Source organism: Paroedura picta, chromosome 2 (assembly GCF_049243985.1).
Source record: "Paroedura picta isolate Pp20150507F chromosome 2, Ppicta_v3.0, whole genome shotgun sequence".
In the NCBI taxonomy this organism is placed as follows: domain Eukaryota; kingdom Metazoa; phylum Chordata; class Lepidosauria; order Squamata; family Gekkonidae; genus Paroedura; species Paroedura picta.
The window spans coordinates 36,524,227-36,548,142 of record NC_135370.1 but is presented as its reverse complement, the minus strand read 5'-3'; the positions used below and the strand labels follow the sequence as shown (position 1 = coordinate 36,548,142).

At 53.1% G+C, this 23,916-nt stretch overlaps 1 protein-coding gene across 3 annotated transcripts in view; it reads left to right on the top strand.

The window, feature by feature from the left end:
- GAD1 (glutamate decarboxylase 1) overlaps positions 1 to 23,916 on the top strand; it is a 68,033-nt gene continuing 44,117 nt past the window's right edge. The window contains exons 1-5 of one of the 3 annotated variants that reach the window (XM_077319741.1): positions 1 to 823; positions 2,425 to 2,554; positions 6,718 to 6,780; positions 16,926 to 17,084; positions 21,463 to 21,705. In XM_077319741.1, coding sequence (XP_077175856.1) covers positions 2,485 to 2,554; positions 6,718 to 6,780; positions 16,926 to 17,084; positions 21,463 to 21,705 — 535 coding nt within the window. In that variant the 5' untranslated portion in view covers positions 1 to 823; positions 2,425 to 2,484. Of the gene's footprint in view, positions 824 to 2,015; positions 2,196 to 2,424; positions 2,555 to 6,717; positions 6,781 to 11,792; positions 11,848 to 16,925; positions 17,085 to 21,462; positions 21,706 to 23,916 lie in introns of those variants that run through there. The other 2 variants (XM_077319742.1, XM_077319743.1) reach the window with 2 other exon arrangements.

The window sequence follows — 23,916 nt, the reverse complement described above, 5'->3', positions numbered from 1 at the left end:
CCCCTCCATAGGAAGAGAGACAGAGAATGTCGCCCACCCGCTCCTAAGAAGAGCCCCATTCGACAATTCAGCACTTGGTGCTCTCCACGGCCGAAGTGTTGCGGTCGCCGATACCGTTGCTGTCGAAGCCAGGACCAAATGGGACCCGATCAGCGGACGCCTTACCTCGCAAGGCGCTGGTTTAATAAGACCCAGTGACCGGGGCGTGAAGATGCCCACGCACCCTCCCCCGACGGCCAAGCGGTTGGCGCCCTAGAGCGAGGCTCTCTTTGCCTCCGGAAGAGCACAAGGGCGGCCTGGCGCGCCGAAGAGGGCAGTAACCTTGCAGGCCTCTCCCCCGACGTGTCCCTCCGCCGTGGCCGCGCCTGCTTCTGGAGCCTGCGGCCAGGTCCGCGCTCGGGCCCCCCTGGAGGGAAAGCGCCGCACCTGCGTGTAAGCGCCGCCTAGCACTGGGACCGCGGCTCTTGGAGGCGCTGTGCTTGCCATCCTTGGTCCACGCCCGCCCCAGCCCTCCTGCCCCAGCCGCGGCTCTGTTGCGCGCTCGCTCCCCACGGTGGAGCCCAAGAGGCGGCGGCAGAGCGCGGTGACTCATGCCTGCGTCGGACGGCTCAGCCGACAATCCACACCTCCGAAAGGCAAATCCCGAGCCCTGGTGCGAAGGGGTGGGTGGGGAGAAGGTCATTTCGAATTCGGGTTCGCCGCGCCGCTGATCTTCCGACGTCGCTCGCGGTGGAGTTTATAAGCGCCACGTCCTTCCCCCAGCCCGGATTTCTCCGTGTTCTCCCTTTGGGGCTCTTGGAGTTTCGTCTCGCGCCCTTGACTGGTAAGTCTTTGTTTTTTCCCCTTTTTCAGTCTAACAGGGAAATCAATTCTCCACATGTCCCCTGAAAGTGAAGGTTTTGGGATATTTTTACGGAATAGAGGCACTCCTGGCCCGCCTCGCCCCCGTCTCCCTCAGGGGAACTTGAACGAAGGATATTAAGAGAACCGATCAGCAGATGTTTACGAAGATAACCTGTTACTTCACTTCCCTGGTCTGGCCCCGAGACGGTCTTGTCTCGTTCTCTGTTTCGAAAAATTAGGAGTCGCGATTATAAATCAAATCATCGTGTTCATAATCCTCAAAGAGCCCCTTGTCCCTGAATCGCCTTTGCGGTCCGGCATGTTTGATTCGCGTGAAGGTGTCTGTAGGCAGGTAAATGCTGACAGGTGTTACCACAGGTGTTACTTTGATTGCGACCTTGGATTTTTTTTTTCGTTTAAAATGTGTGTGGGGGAGGGGGGATAACTCTGAGCCAGAGCTGTTTGAGGGAAGAAGGGAAGGGACATCGACTGAGCCAGTGAACCAGAAGCGGTGGCTGGGAATGGACGGAAATGTTTTCGCTCAGCCGGGTAAAGGATGTAAATCGAGGGTTGGTCCAGAAAGGCCAAGCAACGCTGGGGGGAAACCATCTCGGCTTTGCTTGCGGGCTTTAATAAAATGGCAGAAACGGCTAATGGCACCCATTTCGTGGAGACCTCTGAACTAGGGGTGCACGAGGGCCTGAATCCCCGTCTCCCTCGCCTTGCACCTTGTGTGCATGTGTGGGTCTGTCCTCAGGTGTTGCCTTGCTGTGAAACCTGCAAACCTGTGAAACCTTTTGTCCGCATTGTTTGCGCTCCGCTCACACTTACCCGCCCTCAACGATATTTCGTCTGGGCTTTCCTATAAAATTGGAAGCCACAAGCCATCCTGCTGCCCAGATTGGTGGGTCGCCCTGGGCTTGGCCGCCTCTTTCCCCCTCTGCTGCCGCTGCCGGGTCTTTACGCGCCCGCTTCCCGGGGGCTGGTTTCCAATTTGGCTCGGGCCGTAATTGCCCTCTTCAGCACCCATTGAGATAATTGCCGGAGACTTCACGCTCTGCTGGATCCGCCCTTCTCCTCGGGCGCAGGCGACGCGCTGGCCGCCTTCCGCCCCTGCCCGCGTTTACAGCCCTTCAGCCCGGGCCAGACATTGTTAATCCGTCTTCGCAGTCGCCGTGGTTGCGAGCGAGCGCTGCCTTCTCAAGACCAGCGAGGGTGGTCTCCAGCCTCCAGCCATTTCTCCGTCCACCTCGCTTTTGTTTGCCGTCCCTGGAAGGGGGAAAGATCGATGCTGCCTCGCCCGGCTCCCAGGAACGTCTCCTAAAGAACAGGGGCTCCGCTTTCCACTCGAGGTGCAGCCAGCCGATCCTTTTGTGCAGAATTAGCCCTCCCCTCCTTCTTCTGTCCCCACCCCGCCCCCGGCGACGGCCGATTCCCGATGAGTTTAATTGCTTATTGTTGCCTGCAGAATCACTTCTTGAGGATCAGAGACACGAGCGAGCGAGCGAGAGAGAGTGAGAGCCCATTCCCCCCAAAGGATCAGATCTCTAAACCCGCCTTTCTTTTTTCCTTTTGCTCCAGCGAGAGATTTATTGCAAAGAAGAAACCTGGGCTGAAAAGGGCTTTTTGACTTGGAACCGAATGGCCACCTCGGACCCCTCCGCCTCCAACACCGCGCAGGACCCCAACACGGCTAATTTGCGACCCACAAGTAGGTCTTGGGGGTTTTGTTCCCTTCTCCCCGGTCTCCGAACGGCGGGGATGTGCATGCGTCGTCCTTTTCCGCCGGGGCTCTCCAAGAAACGGTCCAGGTCCGCCAGGGCAGCCGCCGCCACGACAAAAAGAGAGAGAACCTTGAAGAGTCCTTATGTCGATTCCCCCTCGGTCCCCCCCCAATCCGTTCCTTTTAGTCAAACGAATGCGAGGCTGAGCGCTTTGGCTCGTGTGCATGCGCGGATCCGAATGGGGTGTGTGTGTGTGGGGGGAGGGGGCAACAGAATTGGGCAGAGGAAGGCAAAACCGGACTCCAGTCGTGGGGGTGTTGCGTGGAAACGGGGCAGGGCGGTGGGGGAGACGCCTGCAAAGCACTGGGGGCGGGCGTCACCTAGCACAGCTGCCCCCCCCCCGGTTGGGAAGCACGAAGTTTCCACGGGCGCTCCGAGGGCAAGCAGAGGCCGAGGGAGACTGGCCTGCCCTGGACCTCCCCCACCCCACGACGGGACTCGTGTGCCAGCTGAGGAGGGTGAGAGGGAAGGGGGGGCGACGGAGGTTCAGACAGGCAAATGCACTCCCCCCCCCAGGAGCGCGCGAGGCCGGGTGACATAACCACCAAGGCGGGGGGGGGGGGGAGAAGAGGCACCGCCCCCTGGAAAGGGCTGCCGCCGGGCTCGTCCGGGAGCCTGCCCGCCCAGTCCATCCAGAAGGTCGAGGGGCGCCTGCAAGGAAAGAGGGCGGGAGGCGCCGCGCTGAGGGCATTCCCATTCACGCGCGCGACCCCTGGCCAGCCTCCGCCCCTGTCCGTCAAGGCAGCCTGGCTGGGGGGGGGGGGGGGGGCTCAGAGCCCGGCCTCGGCTCCCGGGAGGGGCGTTCCCCACACGCGCGGGGGGGGGAGGGGAATTGTCTCTCCGTGTGTGTGTAGGGGGGGCGAGCGTGCGCCTGTGGTGGGCTGGGCCCCCTCGGGGCTGCACGAGGAAGTGGCCTCCCTGCCCCGCCCCCCGTTAGCACAGCCCTTCCCGCCTGCAGGCTGCTGGAGGGATCCGGCCCGCCGGGCAGGAGAGAAGAACCCCCCCCCCGAGCAGCGTGGCCCTGGGGGGAGGGCCCTGGAAGGAGCCTCGCCTCGCCGTCTCCTGAGGAGGCCCCCCTTTCTCCCGGGGGCGGGAAAGAGCGCGGGGGAGGGGGAGGGGAAGGAGGGGGAGGGGCGCCCTCGCCTATTGTCTCCCCAGGGGGGCGCGCGCTCCTCCCTCCCTCCCCCCCCTCTCCCGCCTTTTCAGGGCCGGCGGGTGCCCCCTGGGCGGGCGCGCTTTCCTGGCGGGGTCTGACCGTGCTCTGCTCGCCCTGGGCTGCCCGAGGCGGCTCTTTGCTAGTCCTGTCAGCGCTCCTTTGGCCGCTCTCGCCGCCGCCCGCCTGCACGCCCCTCGGCCTCGCGGCGCCCTCTCCGCGTCCTTCTTGGCGCCCTCTTCTCCTCCGCCTCTGGCCGGCTCCCCAGGCTCTTCTCGCCCGCCCCCTCTGTCCCGGCTATCCCCCCACCCACACTCACCCCTCCACACACACGACCCACAAGGGGGGTCACCTCTCCTCCCGGGCGCCCTTGAGGGCCCCGCTGCGTCGTGCCGCCCTCGGCCTCTAGGGGGCGCCCTCCCGGCCAGTCTCCGCAGCAGCCCCTTGGCCCGAGCGCCAGACCCGTCCGGATGGCGAGGCTGCAAGGCGGCTGTCCCCCGCGCGCTTCTCTGGGAGGGAGCGGGAAGGAAGGAAGGCTCCCCACCCTGGAAAGCCCAGCTCCGTAGTGGGGGGTGGGCGCCCTGGGAAACGGCCTTCGTCTTACTTTAACTTTGGTTTTTCCCCCGCCCTGACCAGGGAGAAATAAAATAACACAAGAATGAAATGGTTATGATGTATAACTCGGATGGACGTTGGGTAATGCGCTCCCCATGCATTTAAGAAGGCTACCAAAAGCATATGGGAAGCGCACTATCCAAGGTGTGCAGACGTCGACTTGTAATGCTGATCCTGGCCCTGAACCTGCGGGACAAGTCTTCGGAGAGCGTCCCTTTCACTCCCCCTTCTTGTTCTTTCGCTTCCCTTGTTCTTTCGATTCCTATCCCGTCTTTCTGGGGGGACTCCAGGCGGGTTACCCGGCACCATTCCGAAGGCCAAGCCAAGGCCCCCTCAGGCCAACAAAACCGACGTGGCCATGAGAAGAAAACCCAGGCGGCTCCCCGGTTAGGTCAGATGGGGAAGGGGGTGTGTCCATGTAGATTTCTCAGTTGGGGCTGGGGGCGCGCCATCTCTTCCAGCTTCCGTGTCTTGTCTCCAGCTCCGTCCAGAGAAGGGGAATTCGGCCCGGAAACCCTCCTATTACCAACACAGGGGAAGCAGACGTGGCTCCTATCGAGTTATGTAGCGACGACCTGGCCTGAACCCTATTTTAGGGCCACTGTTCCGTGTGAGTTCCCGGGCGCCAAGGGGCTCGCGCACACCTCCCGAAGGTCCTGCAATAGCGGGCTGTCTTCCGAACTCCCCCCGGCCTCTGTCGTTCCCGTTGGGGGCCGAATTCAATAAGCGCGGCTGCAAATCTCCGGTATTTAAAGGCGTGACTCGGTTCCATTGACTGCGCCCCTGGGAGTCTCTCCTCCTCCGTGAGCTCTGACAGAGGAAAGCGGTTCGCTCCCTTCGCCCTGGAGCCTGTGGCTTAGACGAGTCCTCTGTCCCTCCGCTGCTTTCTCTCTATCCAAGCGATGTCTATTTATTTCATTGTATTTTGCTTCCGCTTTGACTTCTGCTCTTTGCTGACCCGCACTTGTGACAGCCGGGACGCTGGTGGGAAAAGGGCTCAGCGGCGGAAGGACAGAGGGGACTCTTTACTCGCGCGCTGCTTGAAGGTCACCCTGGCCTTCAGCACCGGGGGAGCTGGACAGCGCAGCGCCCTCGGCTCGCCCGAATGAATGAATGAATGAATGAATGAATGAATGAGGTCGGCCCGAAGGTGGGGGCCCAGAAGACGCCCGAGGCTTCCCGACGTGTCTCTCCCCGACTCATCAACCCGGCTGCGGCCTAGCCATGCAAGTCCACCATCTAGTCAAATACTATTTTTCACCCAATTAATTCCTGAACTCTTCCTTGACCCCATTTCATGCCGGTTTATTTTTAAGCTGCCACTTTCTTGGAGACCTGCCAATAAATCAGGTTTCTCCCAGATGCCCATTTCCTCTCTGGTGTTCATGATGGGATGCATTAGGCCACGAAAGGGAGGGGAGGGAGGAATCCTGCAGCTGGGCTTGCAAAGGCACGCCCCCCTCCCGGTTCTGTCCCCCCCCAATCCCGATTCCAACATTGCCTCGGAAAGGAGACATTGTCTTGAGGCTAAAGAGCCCCAACAGCGAGTCCCTGTGTGTGAGTCTTCATGGAGGATGCCTGGGAGAACTTGTGGCAGGGAATGTGGTGCCTGCCTATGCGACGGTTTTGAGGCTGGAGAAATGATACATGTGTTTTCAGAGCTGGTGCAAACCTGCCCAGGGTCAGAGAGACCGTAGAGGGAAGGAAACACATGCTGGAGCCTCCGCCTTCTTCCTCAGACTGGGACATAACCGGAGAAATATTCCTCGGCCAAAGGGATGCGGCTGTTTGCCACGAATGAAAGAAGCCTTGAGCCTAAAGCCTGCAATTCTCTTTTCACAAAGGAATCGCGGGCACCTCTGTTTAGTGGGATAAAATGTCCAGATTTTGTGGGGACAGAGAACAATAGGGGGGGCAAGAGTGTTTGGACGGGAGGGGGGGCGGTTCCTGCCCACATCCTCGTCAGCCCTCCGTGTGCATTCACACAGCCCGGGAACAATAGCAGCAATCCGGCGCTCTCCTCATGCCTGGCTGGTTACGCTCTATTTTGCGGGCATTTGTCAAAGTAGAGTGCATTAGCATCCCATTACCCCGCCATCACCCGCCTCCGCAAACAAAAGCTTACCAGACCAATGTCTTTTTTGCTGGCGCAAATCAGCTTGGAAAATATTCTTCCGTCTCCGGACTTTAAACATTTCGTGTGCCTCTGGGCGACCGCTGGGGCAGAAGCGTGCGTGTGTGTGTGTGTGTGTGGGGGGGTCACCGTGTTTTTGCATGCCACACACCTGCTCTGTGTGTTCTCTCTTCCCTCCCTCCCTTAAGCCTATGACACCTGGTGTGGAGTGGCGCATGGCTGCACGAAGAAAATCGGACTCAAGATATGTGGTAAGTACAGACAAGGCCCTACCCACCCACCCAAGTGGACCCTTCCTCACTCTCCCCCGTTCCCGTCGAGTCCACACTGAGCCCTGAAGCTTCTTCTCCGGCGCTGTTTCTGGAATGAAATGCCTTAAGCTGGTTCATGAAGAACGCCCCCCTCTGCCCCCCCCCCAGTATCTTCAGAGAAAACAGCATGCAATCGCAGAGAGTGGCACCTTCTCCTCCTCCGCTGAGAGCTCTAACGAGGCTGCTGCCAGCAATAATCCTAAATTCGTTGAGGAGAAGAACGGGGCGGACGGGGGGGGGGGGGGAGACGACTAGCTTGCTGGGTGGGCGGGTGGACTGAAAATCCTATTTCGGGCTTGTGTCGAATCCGCCGGAGGCGCGTTGAGCTGTGCCGCAGCCTCGTGTGCCATCTGCTGGCTGAAAGGGCAAAACCCCACCAGCTTTTCTTTTCTTTTTAAAAAAAGGATTTTTATAAATCCCTCACTCGGGGCAATTGGCTTTGAAGAATGTACTGGTTAGTTTTAGGGTTGTCTGTTTTTTGTTTTGTTTTTGGTGGGGGGGTACGTTTTTAAATTGACGTGCTAGCGCAGCCACGAAAATAAGGGGTAAGGCGAGTGGATTTTTGGAAGGCCACTTTTGTGTGTGTGTGTGGGGGGGGGGGAGGTGAGGCTTGAAGGAATGACAGGTGTGCTCTGCTGCCGCCGCTGCTGTCGGGGCTGCGGGCGGGAGGGCGTGCGGACGGAGGGGCGCGGCGGCTCCAGCTGCGCTGTCCGGGGTGCTGCCGGGGTTTCGAGGCAGCCCCGCGTTGGGCGGCTGCGGCTTCGAGACCTCCGCGACGGAGGAGGGAGGATGGGCTGGCTTGGCCCGTCGCAGGCCAGCCAGGAGCGGCTTGGCCCGTGGCGCCCAGTGCGCGGGGAGGGCAGCGGCGAGGCCAAGGGGGTGTGGTGCCTGCGGGGGTGGGAAGCGACGGGGGGGGGAGGAGGAGGAGGAGGAGGAGGAGGAAGGGAGCGCCGCCAGCCAGCCAGCCAGCCAGAGGAGCGGCTGCTATTGCTGGCTGCTGCTGCTGCTGCTGCGCCCGCTTCTCCCTGTCTGAAATTTCTCAACCTTATCGGCGCAGAAAATACGGATCTCCTGGGGGAGAGAGATTAACGAGGGCCTTATTAAAGCGCCATCCGTCAGCCGGCTGCGGCCGCGAGATAGGCGCCGGCCAGCCTGCCGTGAAAGGCGCGCCGCCCGCCCAGGAATAGCGCCGGCACATTGCAGCCGGGGCAGGCCGAGATCCAGCGGCGGATAAGCAGCCCGCCTCTCCCCCCCCCCCCCATTGCTTCGTAGCGGGCCTGTGTGTCTGCGGGGGGGGGGGGTCAATGCGCGGCCCCATCCTGGAGAGGCAAGAGAGGATCCGGCGCGGCTTCCTCCTGCCAGTTCTCGGCTGCGACAGAGCATTGGTAGTTGGACGTGAAGGGCACCCGGCCAGGGCTGGCCAAGCGGTGACCCTGCTGATGGCCGCGGACTACCATTACCAGAATGCCGGCAGGGGCTCATGGTCACTGTAGTCCTCGGCGCACGGGCCGGCAGGCATTTCCTCGGCTTCGCTATTTATTTTTATGTGTATATTTATTATTTGCCGTCTCTAGAGCGTCTCTCCCCGCAAGCGGGCTCCGGGCGGTTTACAGCATTGGATTAAAAACACTCACGACAATGAGATTTTGGTTATCCTGAAAACGTTAAGCCATTCTTAAAGGCATGGGGCTGTTTGTAAGCACGGGCGAGATCGGCTCTCCCCGGGTCAGGTCTCTTGAACAAGCGGTCCTACTCAATCGCAAATCCCGCGGCCTTCGGTGGGCCTTACTCCCAGGAAAGTCGATTTCATGTTACAGGCGCGCGCACTAAAACCTCCTTTGGCGCTGCTGCAATGGAAACGCAGAAGGCCGATCCCGCTTGACGGTGGAGCCAGGCGGAGTTCCTTTGTTCTGCCAGGCTGGGAGTCTGAACCGTTCAAGGCCCGGCACTTTCGCATTAAAAAAAAAAAATCTCTTCTCTCCCCGCCCCCGCCCCCGCAGCTTCACCAGCGTCCTCCGAAACCTCTGCGCGGTGTCCAGCCCTTTCCAAAGGCCGGCCGCCTCCCAGCTGATGGACCGATCCCCGCCTAATAAGCGAGTTTGGGGCGGGGGTCGCCCGGGCCATTCGGATCCTCCTTTGGCCTGGACGAAAATCCGCTCCCTGGGCCGACTTCCCCCAGCGACGCCGGCAAGCCTCTTCAATGACAGGGCGACCTTGCGCCCCCTGTTAGCTGGGAGAACGCCCGGCGGAATACAGGGGCGCTGACTTTTGAGCACGGGTAGTCAAACTGCGGCCCTCCAGATGGACTACAATTCCCATGAGCCCCTGCCAGCAAACGCTGGCAGGGGCTCATGGGAATTGTAGTCCATGGACATCTGGAGGGCCGCAGTTTGACTACCCCTGCTTTTGAGTGTTCCTGCAGAGAACGACCTACTGAAGGCCAGGGAGGGCCTCGGGTCTGTGGCGTTTTCCCCATTTATGTAGGACTGGCCAACAAGGGGATTTGCAGATTTGCTGGGGGAGAGGGAAGATAATTTTTTTTTCGGAAGGGGGAGAAAAGAGGCCAGTGTTCCCGCCTTGAGGCCGCCTGCTTTGGGGGAGACAGCAGCTTCCCCCCCCCCCCCCCAAGAGCTAGCCCGCGTTTCCACACCACCTTGAGGCTCGTGGTTTTTAGGACTTGAGAAAAGCAAATTAAAAGGCCCCTTAAAGGCTAATCGCCTCTCTCTCTACAAGTAGGCTTTGGGGAGTGATAGCTAGCTTCTTCAATTGCTGGCTCAGGGGGAGGGCAGAGATCATGAAGGGGGCGGAGTTACGGCGGAGAGGGTAAATCTTTGTGCAGTAAGCTGCTTTGAGACTCCTTCGGGCAGTGAAAAGCGGGGTATAAGAACCAACACTTCCTCTTCTTCTGAGAACAGTGTTGGAAGCCAACGGATTTCAATAGTCTTAAGAGGATGCCGCTCTGCTCGGAGATTTACTCTTGAGGAAACATACGGAATTTTACAGTGCCGGCAAAAATTATTGACGCCCCCCCAAAAGAAAACACACCAGAGTAAATGGATTATAAAAACACACCCCCAAACTGATGTTCCACATTCCTGAATTCCACAGGTACAAAAAGGCACAAAGCAGGCTTCCACCCAAGAGCGCACACCTTTCCAGCCCTAAAATTGTCTTTTAACGAAAAAGCACAGGGATGTTTAAATAACCATTAATTGGGGGGAGGGGGGGGCAGACGAGCCCAACCGGGTCAGATCTGAGAAACGAAGCAAAAACTTGTCCCTGGTTAGCACTTGAACCTCCAAGGCCCTGATGCACGAAAACCAAACCAGGGAACGACTCCGAAGAAGAAATAAAAACGAAACGGGGCTCTGGTGCCACCTGAAAGGCGAGGAGCATTTCGGGTCGCCTGCAAACGAGTGAAGGACTCAAGTCCAAGCTCCGGGTGGAGGGACGTGGGTGCTGTTCGCCGTTGGGTGCTTTTCCACCGGGCGCAGAGAACTGATCTCCTGCGTTTATTTAGGCAAAGCAACGAAAATAATCTCCGCTTTCCTTTCCAAATTTAAATAGGCTCGCTGCGCGTCTGGAGGGGATCAGAGTGGATTTGTTCCCTGCCGTTTTGCGCGCCGCCTGGTCCCCGGCGCGATCCTTCCTTGAAATAAAGCGAGCGAGCCACTCTTGCGCTTCACCCCTTTGAATTGGGCGGCTTTTGGACCCCGAAGCGCCTCCAGGAAAAATCGAACCCGCCCTGCCCTGGAGATCTTTAAAACCCGCCCCTCCGGGTTTGGCCAATCAGAATCTAGCAGCGCCGCTGTCATGGGTGGGTCTTCCCTCATTGGGTGGTGATTCCCCCCGCGTGCATCGCTTTGTCCAATGAGGGCGCCGCTAAGTACCCGGGTTTCTCCTTAAATTCCGACCGGTGCCCATGGGCGGGAATTTGTTCTGGAGTTGATTGATAGCAGGTGGGTCTCGGATTTCCAGGACTGCGGCTAAAAGGCGAGAGAAACCATAACTTCCTCTCTTTTTTGGGGAGGGGGGAGACCTTAACCTTCTCTGCAAGTAGAAAGCTGGAAGCCCCACACTTGAAACGCGCGCTTAGGAACAGAAGGGGTGCTTGCTCTGTGGTTTGAGGACCTACGAGGCAAACAGTCGTGGGGACAGAGCAGTGAGTAAGGTGGCCAAATGGTGGCTCTCCAGATGCCCATGGACTTCAACTACCGTGAGCCCCTGCCAGATACCCATTGACTACAATTACCATGAGAACTTGTGGGTCTGAAGAGCTACAAGGCAAACAGTGGTGGTGATGGTCTAAATTCTAAACCAGGAATGGCCAAACGGTGGCTCTCCAGATGCCCATGGACTACAGTTACCATGAGCCTATGCCTGATGTCCATTGACTACAATTACCATGAGACCTTGTGGGTCTGAAGAGCTACAAGGCAAACAGTGGTGGTGATGGATTAAATTCTAAACCAGGAATGGCCAAACGGTGGCTCTCCAGATGCCCATGGACTACAGTTACCATGAGCCTCTGCCTGATGTCCATTGACTACAATTACCATGAGACCTTGTGGGTCTGAAGAGCTACAAAGCTAACAGTGGTGGTGTTGGAGAAGGGAATGTTCTAAAAACAGGAGTGCCCGGGACTACAATTGCCATGAGCTCCTGCTAGTATATGCTCTCATTGACAGATGCTGGCAGGGTCTCGTGGTAATTGTAGTCTGTGGATACCGGGAGAATCACAGTTTGGCCGCCACAGAGGGTGCTCCGCTCAGGCTAAAGCTTTCCCACAACTCTCTCAGAACCGCTTCCCGGATGGTTTGGAGAGCGGTTCTAAGTGGCCAGTCCTTTTTGAGGCAAAGGGCCACAGCTGCTCCCGTGTTCAGACACAAGTGCCCTTCTCCATGCATCCCTGGGCTTGGATGCAACCTTCGTTTATTCAAGTCCCGAGATGAACTTCCTGAATCGGAATGCATGAACATGCCTTCTACCGACGTCAGGTCCATGGAGGTCAGTATTGCCCCCTCGGTGGGAGTGACACCCACTAAGCCAGGGGTAGTCAAACCGCGGCCCTCCAGATGTCCATGGACTACAATTCCCAGGAGCCCCCTGCCAGCATTCGCTGGCAGGGGGCTCCTGGGAATTGTAGTCCATGGACATCTGGAGGGCCGCAGTTTGACTACCCCTGCACTAAGCCACGGCTACTCCTGTCCCATATTTCGGAAAGGGAGGCGAGTTCCCACTTCTAACGGGGAAGCTGGGGGGACAAGGAGGAGGGGGGAAGCTATGGCTCTCCAGATGTCCGAGGACTACAATTCCCACGAGCCCTTGCTAGCATGTGGAGCTCACGGTGATTGCACCCATGGTCATCTGGAGAGCCACGCTTCGGCCACCCCCGCGGGAAGGGGTCTTCGTGGACACTCAAAAGAGGCTTTTGCAATCCGGAATCCTCGGGGAGGTGGGGGGGACCCCCCTCTTCCTCCCACTGCATCGCCTCAGACCCCCGCCCCGCCCCGCCCCCCATACTATTCCCACTCGGGCTCGCGGTTTGTTCCGCCCCGTAAAGCCAAGTGAAGACGAATGAGGTTCGGGGCAGGGGGCCGCGAGAGCGACAGAGAAGATGGCCGACGGCACAATAATTGCCCAATTTGTACCCATTACTTCAACCTCGCTAAGATGCAGCCACCTGGTTAACTTTATTCGCCGGAGATTTACTGAGACATCATCCTTACGGGGGCTCCGGCTCTCCCCAAGGAAGCCATTCATTTAATTTGCAAAGAAGAAGAGGGGAGGCGGGAGGCGTTTTGTGGCCGGGGACGCTCCCGGGCCGGGGTCAGTGGCAGCGGAGTTGCGGCTCCCGAGGCAAGAGGCAGAGGAAGGGGACTTCCCCGCCTGCCCTCGGCTCCTTCAGCCACCTCCCACCCAGCGGCTAGGCGGGCCTGGGTCCAAAGGGAGGCCGAGGCCTGCTGGAGTTGGGCTCCGCTATGTGGTGGAAACGAAAGGCGGCATCCAGCGGTGACCCGCGGCCAGGCCCCTGCACGGGGTTCTTAAAAGGGGCTAGTGGTGTTGCAATGCATTCCACAACCTTCATATAAGTGCTTAATTAGTTCTTTCTTGGATTTTTCTGCTCTTTCCCTATTGTTTTTCTAGGTGTTCATTGGTTTGATGAGTAGCTTTTTGTATTCTTTTATTTAAGCTTTTTGGGGAGGTGAACCCCCGCCAACACCCCCCCCCCTTCATGCATGGGCTAATGCAGGGCTTCCCCCCCCTCTGCACACTGCATTTGTTCCCCCCCTTCCTCCCTCCTGCCAGACCCTAAGCGACTCTGTCCCTCCCCATAGCTGCATCGTTGCACACTCTGAATTCTGCTTCCATTCAGCGGGGCTTCGTTTGGGGGACATGGTGCACTCTCAGCCATGTTGCTACGGGGCAAGAGGGAAATGGGCCATTGGCTCGAAGCCAAAGAAATTCTGGACCATCCCCTTGCGAAAGCTAGGACCAGATCCCAGACCTATTCCTCGGCTGCTGGGAAAGGATATATTTGTTGATTACCTTTTTATTCCTCTGTTCCTCCAAGGGGGCTCTTACACATTCTCCTTACCATTATATAACAACAATCCTGCGCAGTAGATTACCCTGAGTGGTTGCCACTGTCTTGACCAGCAGATGGATTTCCACCTAGTCGTTTTTCTCCTTGGCTGCCACCCTGCTGAAGGAAACATACAGGGGCTAAATAGCGCTCTTCCAATCCATGTTCCATGCATTTTGCCACTGGATTTTACGGTGTGAAATGGCAAAACCCACATGCAAAGGGACACTGAAGTGGATTGGAATTGCATTAGTGTGTGTGTGTGAAAGCACCTGTGCAGTCTTTGGCCCATTGACAGCACTCCAGTTGCTTTCAAGGTGGCTGTCCTGTGACCCTAGGAAACCACCCCCCATCCCCATCTTTAAGCCCACTTGGACATCCATGGGGGCATCTACTGCCCTTCCTATACTTTCTTGGTTTCTTGGTCCTTTCTTAGACAGCAGTCCCCCAGTTCCAAGTTGAGCGTGTGGTTCAATGTCTCTTTTTGAAGTCCCCCCTCCCTCTGTCCTCCACACAAAGTTTTGTACCTAACCCAGGACAGAAGATAAACACATCACAAAAGGCACCCTCTCCCCAAGAAGCTCTGTGCTAGAAGGCAGATTCTTTTGTTTTGAATTGGGTTCTTTTGATGTTGACTGAGGGGGGGGGGGGGAGAGAAAACCATGCTGAAGACTCCTCTCCTAAGAGAGGAGTGGTCCCCTGAAGTCCCCTGTGCAGTGCCAGTGACCTGTTCCTATGGAAACAGTATGCCAAATCGAACCCTGTGGATTGTTCGCAGAGCTGTAGGCTTTGTCTAGCTGAGATTGGCCAGTTCGTTCAGGATCGCAAAAGGGAGGGTCTGACCCAGATTTCCTTGCACGTTGGATAATGCATTTTCGATGTGCTTTTGCAGCTGAGTTTTCCTGTGTGAAAGAGGAAAATCTACTTCTTAAGTGCATTGAAAGCACACTATCCAACAAGTGCAGGATCTAACCCTACCTCATAAGGTGGTGTAGGGAGAGGAAGGGAAAGGTGTTTGCAAGCTGCTTTGGGGGTCCTTCAGGTACTGAAAAGCGGGGTATAAAAAACCCCAATTCTTCTCTCTTGAGAAGAAGTTGAACTCTCAAGTAGAACTCTCTTGCCAGGTTTATTCAGAAGTAAATCTGGATGAATTCAAGGGCTCTAGTTCATGAAACAACAACCAACACCCTTACCCTGGAATAAAAATTCATTCGTTTGTAAAGGTGCAGCTGGACTCCTTGGAGCAAACACCATTTGCCTTCTGAGCACAGAACTGGGCTGAATGCAGCCAGCTCCAGAAGTACCTGGAGCTTTGGGGGGGTGAAGCATGAGGGGCATGGGGTCTGGAGCGAGACTTCAATGGTGTACAAAGACAGAGATCCCTCCCAGCGGGCACTTTCTACAGGGATCTGATCTCGTCTCTGGAGATCAGTTGTAATTCCAGGAGAGCTCCAGCTGCCACCTGGAGGTTGGCAACCTGATTGGTAGGATGCTGTAATTGGTAGATCACTATCGAAATCAATGCCAGAGGTATGCCTCCCTCCCCATACCCCCTGCATCCAAATCTTTCACAGCCTGAAATTTTCTGGCTTGAAATAAATGGGCTTTGATCGGAGCACCTGTCTACAAAGGATGGCATTGAAAGTCTTGGGAGCCGGCTCGCTGGGAGGGTGGGATAGAAATTAGACAACAACAACAATTATTCTTTCCATTTTTATCCCGCCACTCCTGAGGTCACTGGCCCATGGTAGTTTTACAGGTTAAAATATACAGTAAGATCAAATACATTAAAACCGAACATAAAACGAAACCCAGCATCCTCAGACAGAATATAAAAAACAGTACACATTGCAATCGACGTAAAGACGTAGTCTTCTTGCAGCACTGGGCATCAAGGTTTCGAGGAGGGACCCACAATGGCGTATATGTCCTTATCCAGGGCTGGCTTGTCCACATAGCATGTACTACAGGCCTTGCACTTCCAGAGGCCCCACACCAGGGGGAGTCAAACTGTGGCCCTCCAGGTGTCCATGGACTACAATTCCCAGGAGCCCCTGCCAGCATTCGCTGGCAGGGGCTCCTGGGAATTGTAGTCCATGGACATCTGGAAGGCCGCAGTTTGACTACCCCTGCCCCACACTGTGCCGTTCCCCCATAGATCAGGGCCACGGCCTGTCTCCTCCCTCCACTTTCCCCTCTTTAAGCACACTTTCTACTTTGGACGGGGTCCCTCTGCCCCCAGTCTGGCTGCTCCCACCAAAATTGTACTGTGCCAGGGCCCTGCAAATCCTTAAATTGGCTCTGCAAATCCTATGGGCCCGCAAATCCTGAAACCACTCCTCCTTCAACCAAACACCTGGCGGAAGAGCTCCATCTTGCAGGCTCTGCGGAACTGAGCGAGTGGTGATGCTGAGGGTCTTTGCGGAAGCACACTCCAGGGTATTCCCAAGAGAGGCTGGGATTCTCTGCATACCCGCCCGCTGCGAGGAATGATCCTATGGAATGCAGTTCACAGGCACAGAAAGACATCCACCTAATGGGTACGTGCTTCATTGCCTCCCTTGAAGGGAGCTGTGACTTGTGAAGAAAGCAAAGGTACAGTCTTACAGTCTTGGAAGACGTACCATTGAATTGACACAGATGGGCTCGAGCTGCATGTTTCTTCCCCGAAAACAATGCATGAGAACAAAGTAATGCAGCTAAAATTGCCATCATGCCATCTGACATGGAAGCCCTTGCTGAAGGAAATGGACTCTGCTTGTGCTCAGGCACACAAACACACACACACACACTCTTTGTCATGACACAGACTAGGTTCAGGGACCGGGCTTTGGAGCAGCAGCCAAAGACCTCTTCCAGGCTGAGATCCGGAGGTGGTTTCTTGACTGGCATTCCAAAGAGACACGTCCTCTGGTTGAATCGATGAGTGCTGGAGGTTTTAGGCCCATAGCTCCTTATACTGCCTGCTTTCTAAAGCCCATCTACTTTGCCTCTGGGGAGGAAAGAAAAGAGGGGAGGGGAGGAAATAGAATGGCTGCCATAATTGCATTGACTTGTCCTGAACTCTCTTCTTTCCAGCAGCTGATTACTGGAGTGGAATCTGTCCGATCAACTTAATAAGGATTTACCCTTATGCTAAATGACACACAAAAAGTGGCGGGGGGGGGGGGGTATAGGGTTTGTTTGTTGTTTGTTTTTTAATGTGCCTGTCTGGCTTTTTTGCGGTTGATGTCCTTTGAGCGCCTTCTCCTCCAGGCGAATTCTCTTTCCCTATAAATACTCTTCCTCCCTGACCTCGTTAGGGCAGATCTGCCAGAACCGACTCCAATCGGAACAGGATCTGGCTGGGGCAGCGAAAAGGGTGGGAAAGAGGCAGGTGACCGCCTGGCCTGGGATTGTGGTGGCGGGCAAATATTTCCTGGCTCGTTGGGTGTGTCCAAGATGCTGGGAAGCGAGAACAAATCCCCTCTGACCTGTGCCCCTTGTAACAATGATGTAGGGTTCTTGCAAAGAAATAACAGTCTGGAAGACAAGAGCCGCCTGGTGAGCGCCCTCAAGGAAAGGCAATCCTCCAAGAACCTGCTGGCCTGCGAGAACAGCGAGAAGGAGGTCAGGTTCCGGAGGACCGAGACAGATTTCTCCAACCTCTATGCCCGGGGTAAGCCCTCTCTGTTCCGCTTGCTCTTGTATATTCTCTTTCCCATTGCTTCACATCTTGAGTCAGGGCTCAGGCCTCCCTGCAGCTCTCCAGACCTTTGGTGTCCGGAAATAGCAGCTATGTTCCAATGGCGATGACAGTGGGGCACGTGTGACTGACAGCTCGGTTGGGAGAAAGCACTCTGTGCATGACCAGATGCTCCTTTTAGGGCTAAAGCTTGCATGTATAGGTTGGGGCTCAAATTATGTTTGGTTTTTGTTTGTTTCCCCAGCGCCCTCCTAATCCTGCAGCCTCTCTTCTGTAGTCTCCTTATTTTCCCAACAATTTGCTGGTGCATTTGTTTCCCACTCTTCATCTAAGAAGTTGGAAGTGGGTTATACAGTCCCTGTGAGGTAGGTTAGGCTGAGTTCATAAGGTCTCCCAACAAGCTTCAAGGTGGGCTTGTGATTTGACCCTGGGTCTCCAACGTCCTAGTCCAGGACACAAATCACTATACCACAGTGGCTTTCTCTTATGGTTGTCTGGCTGTTTACACAAAAGCTGTGTTATTTTACAGACTTTTTAAATCTACAAGTCAATATAGCTAACTGATATGAGGTTGTTATTTTTTTCCCTTCCACCTTCCACATTTAGGGGCAGTAAGTAGAAGATACTTCTGCTTGTGAAGTTCTCAGGGGCATCAGTGGCTGCTACTTGAAACATAAACAGTTTTTTTAAACTATAAAATCAGAGTCCAGTAGCACCTTTAACCAACAAAGATTTATTCAAGGCGTGAGCTCACGCCTTGGTCTTAAAGGAGCTACTGGACTCTGATTTTATTGTGCTACTTCAGACCAATACGGCTAGCCATTTGAACTAACTCTCTCTCTCTCTCTCTCTCACACACACACACACACACGTTTTGGACCTATTTCTTGGCCTTCTGTCAGTTCTACTGTCTTCCACAAATTACTCTCATTAATCAAATAGCTGCTCTTATTTAACCAGCTCCACATATCCTTAGTTAGGTGGTAGTAAATAATTTGGATCAGCACCATTCAGTTGAAACCAACTAGACATTTTACATTGATTTCAGGGGCTCAGGGTTCTGCTGTTTGCTTGGAAGTTCCCTGAAATCAAAAACCTCTTCCTGTGCCTCGGCTGGTTCTGGAATTGCCATATTAATTATTGCTGCTTGTCCAACAAAGGTGACCTAGAGTGCTGTCCTAAAAGGAGTAACAGGTTGTCTTCAGTGAGTTTAGAAGGGAGTAATTCTGCTTAAGGTGGTACTACTAGAGTGATCCCAACCCCCTCCCCCCCATGGCTGTATTTTAGTTTTTTTAAGCCACAGAAATCTGCCATCTACAACTAGTATGGCATAATATTTAAGAGTGTCTGAGTAGAATCTGGGAGACCCAAGTTCAAATCCCAACTCTGCCGTGGAAGCTTGTTGAGTGACCTTTGGCCAATCACTCTCCCGCTTTTTCATCCTAATCTACCTTACAGGGATGTTGTGGGGAAAGGATGGAGTAGGGAAGAATGATGTAAACTGTTTTGGAAACCTGTTGGAGAGAAGAGTGGAAAATATCTTAATCACTTATAAGTCTCTCACGCTGATCATTTTAATCATTGTTTCAGTGATTTTAACTATGTACGTATGGGTTTGTATGTATTGTTAGCAGCCCCCAAGCCTGCTCGCAGAGAGGGGTAGACTGCCATTCAAATCAATCAATAAAATTAAGTTACTTCTGCTAATTAGTTTTGCAGGTGGATGTAAGAAACGGATGCGAGGAGCCATTTTTAGCGCCTAGTTTTTCACTGTGTTCTGTTGTAATTATAAAGCAGCCTCGAGCAGAATATAGAAGAGGAGGTAGAGAAATGTCCTAAATGAAATGAAAAAGGAGCCTTCTAGAGCCCACAAGGAAGGGTGGTATAAAAAAGAAATAAGTATAGCTGTTGCGTGGTGCTCATATGTCCCAGTGAGAAACATCTGCAAAATGACTAACCAAAAGCTCAGGGGATTCCCCCCACCACCACCTTCGTCGTTATTTTTCCTATTATAGCTACATTGCAAGCAAAATGCACATAGGAGACATATGCATTCCTCACGTCTTTAACCCAGAGAGAGCCTCCTGAATTCCTTCAGGTCTAACCACAGACATAGTTCAGCACTGGAAGTAGAGAAATAGAAGATTCTGGGCTAAGGGGGCTTGGAATCTTGGACTTCTCTTGCAGGTATGTGACAGATAGGGATTCAACAAGCAGGTTTCCTTTTCATGGTATGGGGGCAGAGAAGCCTCCCCTCTAGAATTTCTCCTTTTAATGCCGCCTGTTAAAAAGGGCAGGAGCTGCGCAAGAAATAAAAGTTGACAATTATAAGATGGTGGGTGCATTTAAGAGAGGTGATCCTATGGCAGGGGTGTCCAAACTGTGGCTCTCCAGATGTCCATGGAGTAAAATTCCCATGAGCCCAGAGAGCCATAGTTTGGCCACTCTCTGTCCTTTGGCATACCTTTGAGGGCCACTGAACACTAGGCACAAGATGAGTGGTTGAAGCATGGCAAAGGATTGGTGTGCAGCGTCACTTCCATGTGTGCTTTTGGAGGGAGAGAGAGAACCCCCAGGTTGCCACAATGACAGGGGCCGTGTGTGCACACTTGCCTGTTCAGTGTAAAGTGATCCAGAGACCAACTCCTTGACGAATGTCAATAATTATTAACACCAATCCAAATCTCCACACCTCTTATAAACACACACCAAGACAATTGCAAAAACTCCCCCTGTTTATTTTCATCCTGCTGTTTTTCTGAACCCATCCACTGCAAGGTAATTAATTAATCCATGTTCGGTGGTCTTAAGTATACACAGTGGGGTGTGTGGTTGCTTGCTTTTCTGGATGAATTATGCCACGCAGGAGTACCATTTACATTTATGGTTGGCAAAAGGAAAATGAAGAGGATAGGAGGAGAAGAAAGGACTACTGTTCAAGAAGATCTGGATAGACTGGAAAGAAGAAGAAGAGTTGGGTTTTATACCCCGCTTTTCTCTACCCGAAGGAGTCTCAAAGTGGCTTACAATCGCCTTCCCTTTTCTCTCCCCATAACAGACACTATGTGAGGTAGGAGGGGCTGAGAGAGTGCTGACAGGATTGTTCTGTGAGAACAGAATTATGAGGGCTGTGACTAGCCCAAGGTCATCCAGCTGGCTGCATGTGGGGGAGCAGGGAATCAAACCAGATTAGAAGCCGGCACTCCTAACCACTACGCCAATTAGGGCCATAGCCAACAAAATGAATTTTAATTGGGAGAAGTGTTAAGTATTATATTTGGGTAATAAAAATGTGATGCGTAAATATAAGATGGGGAATACTGGCCTGATAGTAGAATGTGTGAAAGGGAGTTCTGGTGGACAATAAATTGAATACGGCAGCTAAGAAGGATAATGTAATATTAGGCTCCTTTGCTGGGAATCTGGAATCTAGGGCAAGGAAGTTATAATGCCACTCTATTTCACATTGGTTAGACCTCATTTGGAATACTGTGTCCAGTTCTGGGCACCGCAGTTCAAGAAGGATATTGACAAGTTGGAAGGTGTTCAGAGAAGCTTGATTGGGGTGGTTGAGGGGTTGGAGTCCACGCCTTATGCAGAGAGGCTGAATGTTGGGTATGTGTAGCTTGGAGAAGAGGAGGGCAAGGGGGGATACAATAGCTGTGTTTAATTATGTAAAAGACATGTTGAAGAGGAGGCTAGGAGAGCCAGCTTGGTGTAGGGGTTAGGAGTGCGGACTTCTAATTTGGTGAGCCAGGTTTGATTCCCTGCTCCCCAACATGCAGCCAGCTGGGTGACCTTGGGTTCACCACAGCACTGATAGAGCTGTTCTTATCGAGCAGTAATATCAGGGCTCTCTCAGCCTCACCTACCTCACAGGGTGTCTGTTGTGGGGAGAGGAAAGGGAAGGCGAATGTAAGACTCCTTCGGGTAGAGAAAAGTGGCACATAAGAACCTCTACTACTACTACTACTACTACTACTACTACTACTACTACTACTACTACTACTACTATTTGTTTACAGCAGTTTTAGAGACAAGGACTAGGAACGATGGATTCAAATGATGGGAAAGGAGATTCCACTTAAGTATTAGAAATTATTTTCTGATGGCGAGGGCTGCTTTGTAGATGGAATGTGTTGCCTCAGAGAGCGGTGGAGTCTCCTTTACTAGAAGTTTTTAGGAGATCAGATGAGCACCTGTCAGGAGTCTGTGATTTTTAAGTCCCTGAGCAGGTGGAGGGCTGGACTGGATGGTCCTTTGTAGTCTCGTCCAGCTCTGTGTGATTCTGGAGGAGGAATATCTTGTTTCCCCTTAACAGTGATTGCTGTGTGTTGGTCCATTTTTTCAGACTTGCTGCCGGCCAAGAATGGAGAGGAACAGACGGTGCAGTTCCTTCTGGAGGTGGTGGACATTCTCCTGGCCTATGTGCGGAAGACTTTTGATAGGTCCACCAAGGTGCTGGATTTCCACCACCCACACCAGCTCCTGGAAGGCATGGAAGGTTTCAACCTGGAACTCTCCGACAACCCAGAATCACTTGAACAGATCCTAGTGGACTGCAGGGACACACTGAAATATGGAGTCAGGACAGGTGAGAGAATTCCATTTTGTAGAAAAACAGGGGTTAGAAATGTCTGGAAACTTCTGCATGGAGCTTTGAGTGTACAAAGCATGCTGTTCAGTGTATGCTCCCTTGGCTTGCATGACAGAAGAAATGTTTTAGTCCTCTTTGAACTATGCAATTTGTGCTACTACTCTAATATTAATTCTACACAAATATGGAATCCCCTCCATCTGGGGGTTCTGAGAACCTGAATGTTATGAGGTACTCCTTATTTGGATCAGTCTTTGAGGGCCAGGGATGGCTATATTCTGCATTAATTTGCAAACAGCAATGGATTTGCATAGTTCTTGGAAGTGGTTCCTTTTTATAACTCCTAATCGCTATAGCAGCATCTTTACCAAAGGTCCTTGTGAGACAAGTTGAGGGACTCATACCCAATACATAGAGACATTTAACAGCTTGTAAGGAGAGTAATTCTATAGATAGAATCAAGAAACTGGCCAGAAAAGAAGGTGCCCGTAAGAAGAAAATGTATGTGGTCTGCCAATATAATTATTGGCCCATAATGCACTTTCAGTGCACTTCAGAAGTAGATTTAACCTGTTCTGCACAGGATAATCCAGCTGCAAAAGCAGATTGAACGTGCAGTCTCCAAACGCGTGTGTAACGGGCCAAAATGGCCCCATCTACGGATACTTAAATCTAAAGATTGGGGCCATGGGCCGGTTGAACAGATCTGTCCACAAACCTAAGAAAAGCCCCAGGATTGCAGAAAAATCTGAAATCTAAAAACTGAGGGTATTGTGAGAATAAAATGGGAGGAGAAGAGAACGCTATAAGATGTGTCACCATACAGGAGAAAGATGGGGTAAATTAAATTAAAGTAAATTAAAAATCAAGCTGATGATGGACCCGGTGGGGTGGGGGTGGGAGCTGATAAAAGAAAAGGTGGGTGAGTGGGAAGGAGAAAAGGAAGCAGGGAAAGCGGAGAGAATATCAGTGCTGCTAGCAAGCTCAGAAGAGGAAATAGTCTGGGGAAGTGGATACAGCGGGTAATGAAGTGTTTGAAAGTACCCCAAGTAACCCCCTGCCTTATTGTCCATGTTAAGGCAGGCTGTTGGCAGTTCTGTTTGTTACGCAAATGGGCATTTTGCTGTGTCGTGTGTCGGGCGCTCAGGCAGGCACACTTTAAAAGTCGCAATCTCTTGCACTTGATGGAAAGCCAAGGAGCCTGTGTCTCGCGGGAACAATATCATTAGGTAAATGAGGGCATAAATGACACTGAATTTGCAGTTTCTCTTCATTATATCCTCAAGATGTTTAATGCCAAAAACAAAGGGGGGGAAGAAAAGGACGGCTTCGTACCATTAATAGTTGTAACCCCACTGATAACTCATTACGCAAGGAAAGATTCCTGCTTCCAGGTCATTTCTGAGCAAGATTACCGGGTATAATTTCAGTTGTAATTCTGCTGCTTGTTCTTCGGCGAGTGCTGCTGGTTTCAGGACAAATGGTTTTAATAAGCGTTGGGCGGGGGTGAAAGAGGGAGATGTGGCTGAAATATTTTGAGTCTTCCTAGAAATCTAAATGGTTCAGGCTGTCTGAACATGAATTCAGTATCCGTAACACACTCCTAGAACCTTGGTAATGACAGAACAGATTCTTCCTCATCTGTCACAACCCCGTTTCTATGTAGCGTTGCCAAGTATTCAAGAATATATGATGTTGCGAGCTGGAATTTGTTATTGGTAGGCTTATGAGGAATATTCCCGTCAGTCTGAAAGGGGAGGGAGAGATTTGATTAACTTAAAGCTGTGTTTATTTGAGGCAATCCCCATAATTATGTGGACAGTTTTGATAGGGGGCACATCACTCCTTCTCTCTAGACTCCTGTGGGATAAATTAAACAGCAGCTATCAATCAGTACAGCTCATAGAGAAATCTTCATATTTAGCAATAATATCTCTGATTGCTTGATGCCAGAGGCCGAAAAGCTGTATCGCCAGCCATCGTGGCCTGCTGGTGAACTTATAGAGAAAGACAGACAAACAGACAGACTGGAAGATATTTCCAGACCAATGAGAAAAAAATTGGAGAATACAAAGGAAAAGATTGCACATGCCATGTAACAGCTCTTTTAAGTCTAAAAAGCTCTGTGAATGTGGGAGCCTTCCAGTCTTTATAAACAAGGCATGTATCCAGAGCATGTATGTATCCATCCATCCATCATCATCATTT